This window comes from Nicotiana sylvestris, chromosome 5 (genome assembly GCF_000393655.2).
Source record: "Nicotiana sylvestris chromosome 5, ASM39365v2, whole genome shotgun sequence".
In the NCBI taxonomy this organism is placed as follows: Eukaryota; Viridiplantae; Streptophyta; class Magnoliopsida; order Solanales; family Solanaceae; genus Nicotiana; species Nicotiana sylvestris.
In genome coordinates, this window is record NC_091061.1 from 148863751 (window position 1) to 148868521 (window position 4771).

At 35.5% G+C, this 4771-nt stretch overlaps 1 protein-coding gene across 1 annotated transcript; it reads left to right on the forward strand.

The window, feature by feature from the left end:
• Positions 1-348: 348 nt before the first annotated feature.
• Positions 349-1851, forward strand: LOC104213464 (protein NODULATION SIGNALING PATHWAY 2-like). The gene has a single exon (XM_009762967.2). It carries the CDS (start codon positions 349-351, stop codon positions 1849-1851), a length of 1503 nt encoding a protein of 500 aa, XP_009761269.1.
• The last annotated feature ends 2920 nt before the right edge of the window (positions 1852-4771 follow it).

A 4771-nucleotide genomic window follows, 5' to 3' on the forward strand; every position in this document is an offset into this window, starting at 1 on the left:
ACAAATTTGTGGACCCTAATCTTACACTTTTGGGTCCACAGAAATCTGGGTCCACAAAACTGTGAGATAAAAAGGTTGCCTCATACAACTAGTGTCAGTTGTACGAGACACAAAATAAAATTTTCCTCATTTCTTGGCATTGAGTAATCATTTTTTATTATTGTTTTAAAAGTGTTTACTAAGACAAGTTGCATCCACCACTACTACTACTTTGAAGTTTGAAACCCCTTTTCCGTCGTGTGTATATATAAATCCAACTCCCTTCCTTGATACTTGGAGAAGTAGTAACAAGCAACAAAATTGTCTTAAAACTTTAGACAAAATCCCCAATTATATTCCCTCTAAAAAATGGAGTATGAAAATTTTCAGCCAACTTACATGAATCCATTTCTTGAATATAGCAACTTAGAAACCACATTTTCTTTGAAAAATTCTAGTATTAACCCTCATTGTTCAATCCAAGATTTTGTGACTGTTGTTAACGATGTTGACATACAAGACTATTTCCAAAATGACTTCGATTTCATCGATCGAGATGTCGACTTTCCTGTCCAAAACTCCCAAAAATTTCCATTATTTTCAAGCCAAGTACTAGTCCAAGAAGATACAGGCTTCTTGAAAGAGGGTAAAAAATTACGTGTCTATAGTCCCGAACTCAAACTTCTTCAAGATCAGCTCATGGAAGAAACAAGTATCACTGATCTTCTTTTAATGGGAGCTGAAGCTATTGAAGCTGGAAATCTTGATCTTGCTTCTGTAGTTGTCTTGAGGCTAAATACAATCCTTTCTGATCAAGAAAATAGAGAAAATTCCCCTATTGATAGATTGGCTTTGTATTTTACACAAGGCTTGCTTTACAAGAGCTTGAGTACTTCATCACATGAATTGTTGAACCAAAATCAATTTCAACCCGAGTCATCCTCTTCTATAACCGCGTTCCAAATGCTTCAAGAAATCTCACCTTATGTGAAATTTGCTCATTTCACCGCGAATCAAGCTATTCTTGAAGCCACAAAAGGGAGCCAACAAGTTCATATATTGGATTTTGACATTTTGGAAGGCATTCAATGGCCTCCATTGATGGTTGATTTGGTTGAAAGAGGGAATATAAATTCCTCCCTAAGGATCACTGCAGTTGTTGTTGACAAGAACAACTCATTCCTTGTACAAAAAACAGGGAAAAGACTTCAAGAATTTGCTGATTCTATCAATCTTCCTTTCATGTTTGATCAAGTTTTCTTGACTAAAGATGAGGACTTAGAAAATATTCAAGGGGTAGAGAGTCATAACAACTTAATAGCTAATGTTATGATCCACCAACTTCACATACCACAAAGGGGAAGTTCATTAGTCAAGATTTTCTTCAATGGATTAAGAAGATTATCTCCTAAAGTTGTGGTCTTAGTAGAAGAAGAGCTCTTTAATTTAACTAAAATTCCAACCATGTCATTTGTTGAGTTCTTTTGTGAGGCTTTACATCATTACACTACAATATCTGATTCAATTCTTGGAGGTTTTGGTGGAGGATATAAATTAGCATTAAGGGTTATTGAGAAAGAGTTTTTGGGAGTTAGAATCTTAGATTGTGTAAGACAATTCCCTAGTGAGAAATCAGAAAGGGAAAAATGGAGTGAAGGGCTTTACTCTTTAAAAGGTTTTAGGCAAATTCCAATGAGTTCAAGTAATGTGAGACAAGCTAAACATTTGGTAAGTTTGTTTAGTGGAGGGTATTGGGTGCAAAATGAGCATTGCAAATTGGCCTTGTGTTGGAAATCAAGGCCTTTGACAACTGCTTCCATTTGGGTTCCTACATCATCAAGTTCTAGTCCTTCAAGTTCAATTTCTTTTTAACTTTTTTTCTTATAGATTTTTGAACTTTATTTAAATTTTGTGGGAATTGAATTAGATTAGAGGCATTAGATTATTTTACAATGTATGAAGTAGTCTTGGAATATGAATTCATGAGATTGTATTTCTTGATTATTATTCTAAGTGGGCTGTCCTTGCAACTTATGGCCAACACAAGAACTACGTACCTATTAATACGACAAAATGGCATGATATAACCATTTTTACGAGTGGTTATTGAAAAATATCTAGTGTTTGTTGAAAAATAGCCACTATTTAAGGTGGAGATAAAATCTGGACGAGAGTACCCTAGCGAAACACGGAAAGTTCCAGCATAATATGCTGGATTATGCAGCTCCTGCACGCCTATAAACTTCTAGCATATTATGTTGGAACTCCAGCACATTATGCTGGAATCTCATATGTAAACAATTCGAACTTCAGCACATTATGTTAAAATTTTTCGAATTTTTAAGAATATTTTGTTCATGTTTTATTTTCACATGAAAAGTGGCTAGATTTCAATTACTTTTAAAATTATGACTAATTTTCAATTAGCACTTATAAATCAAGCTATTTCTGATCCCCTTACAAATGATCTTTAACATTCATGAGGTGTATTTTAGGATCTGGCTCTTCATTACACCTCCTCTTCATTTCCTAAGTACATGTTTGAATGAGTGACATTTTTCATTTACAATTTAAGGTCTAAATTGAAATTAACAAGCATCTTAACTAATAGAATTTAAATCACATCTAGGGTTTATATCAAACTAATAAATACATATCATGTGTTTGTATATATACCTCTAGCACTTAACCAAGATTAAGTAATATGCATCCTCACCTTATTAAAATAGTTACAGCAGTAAAAAAGAAGGCATTGGTGTCTTGGAACCAATTGTGTTTACCTAAGACAACTGGGGAATAAATATCACTGCAATTCTAAAACACTACTGGAACTTGTCTAAAAAAAGACCAGTTGTGGATTCAGTTGTTACACACTTATTATATAAAAAGCAGGGACATAATTGATATGGATGCAAAGAATGCCTCGTGGACTATTCAAAAAATCATCACTATAAGAAGGAAAAAGCTGACATATAACAACCAAGCAAGCTCAAAGTAGGTGTTCATACCGTACTTGGCTATTCAAGAGAGATTATATACCAAGGAGGCAAGGATAGGATGATAAAATGGGGTATGGGGACTGTTCCTACGTGTGCACTATGTGAAGAAGAACATGAGACCCACCAACATTTATTCTTCAAGTGTAGATCATCTGCAAAGGTATGGCTATATATCATGAAGTGGCTTGGCGCATCAACAGAAATCCTATGGAATGAAGGGAAGAGATTAATTGGGCTAGCGTGCAAGCTAATGGAAAGAACGCGTTAGCAGAAATCTACAGAATGAGCTTGGCTTGTACAACTTATCAACTTTGGCAAGAGAGGAATTACAGAGTATTCCAACAAAAGAAGAGGACACCAGAAGAAATAGCAAGAACAATTTTGCAAGAAGTCCATTGTAGAGGTAGAATTAAGTCAAAGCTGGGAATTCACCTACATAAGTTAAACTTCTATCCGAGTCTGTAATATGGGTAGGGAAGTAGGCTGAAGATGAAGTAGATACAGTTAGTGATAGTTGATAGTGCTAGAGTTGGGATCTATGTCAACTCTAGGGTTTTTTTGATATACTTGTAAATTCTTCTTTCTATGGTAATAAAACTTGATAATTACCGGAAAAAAAGTTAATTATAGTAAGTTATGGAAGATTTTGTTTTAAAAATCTTCCAAAAAATAGTTAAAATCTAAAACCTCTCTCTAGGATTTCTGTGAATAGTGACGCCGCCACTATTCACGACCCATAACTCCGGCGTCCGGCAAGGTAAGATCATAAGATTGGTCTCAAAAGAACCCCCTTCTATTAGAGAACAATCCCCATTTGGTTTCATCCTCAAATCCATAACCAATTTTTACAAATCTTAATTTTGGTCTCGAGTTTACTGTAGCATCCAGAATTTTTTCTGAATTTTTTCTTCATTTGATGTTCTTCGCGTCAATTATGTGATAGAAGCCATGTAAGCTGTCGTCTCTCCCTATCTCCAAGCTGTGGGAGAGCAACCTCCAGTCCCTGTAAAGAATTTTCAAAATGATAGCACATCTTACGCTGCCCAGTTGTCTCAACCAAAATTAGCAGCAACATCGAATCTAAAAAACTTAAAACATATTGAAGTAATTCATGGAGTTCCAACAATTCAATTTTCAGTGGAAGAAAGGATGAAATTTGCAAAGGAGGAAGGTTTGCATCAAGGTATTGTAGTGAAACTTTCGTCGAATGCTCCAGATTTAACCGCATTGAGGAGTTTACTACCGAAAATTTTCGGCATCAAGGGACATGCTTTAATCGGGTAACTTGCACCTAGACAGTTGCTCATTAGGGTCGATCAACATGACGACTTCGTCAATTCACTTGCAAGGTCAGTTAACTATTTTAAATACAATTGTAGGGAGCACCAAATCAGGACATTCCCATGGTCTATTGGATTCAAAACAAATAAAGAAACAACAAAGGCAGTGGTTTGGATTTCCTTGCCTAATTTGCCAACTGAGTTGTTTGCAATGAAGGTTTTGTTGTCTATCGCTTCAGCTGTTGGCAAACCAATAGCCATCGACAAAGCAACTCAGACCAAGTCGCGTCCTAGTACTGCAAGGGTAAAGGTTATCCTTGATTTAATGGATAAACTTCCTGATAAAATAAAGTTGCAATTTCTGGACAAACAAACGAGCAGAATGGTTGAAGTTTTTCAAGAGTTTGTTTATGATAATTTGCCCTTATATTGAAACCATTGTAAACATCAAGGACATGATGAAAAAATATGTCGACGTTTGAATGAAATGGCAGTAGGAAGCAGGGCAGGTGA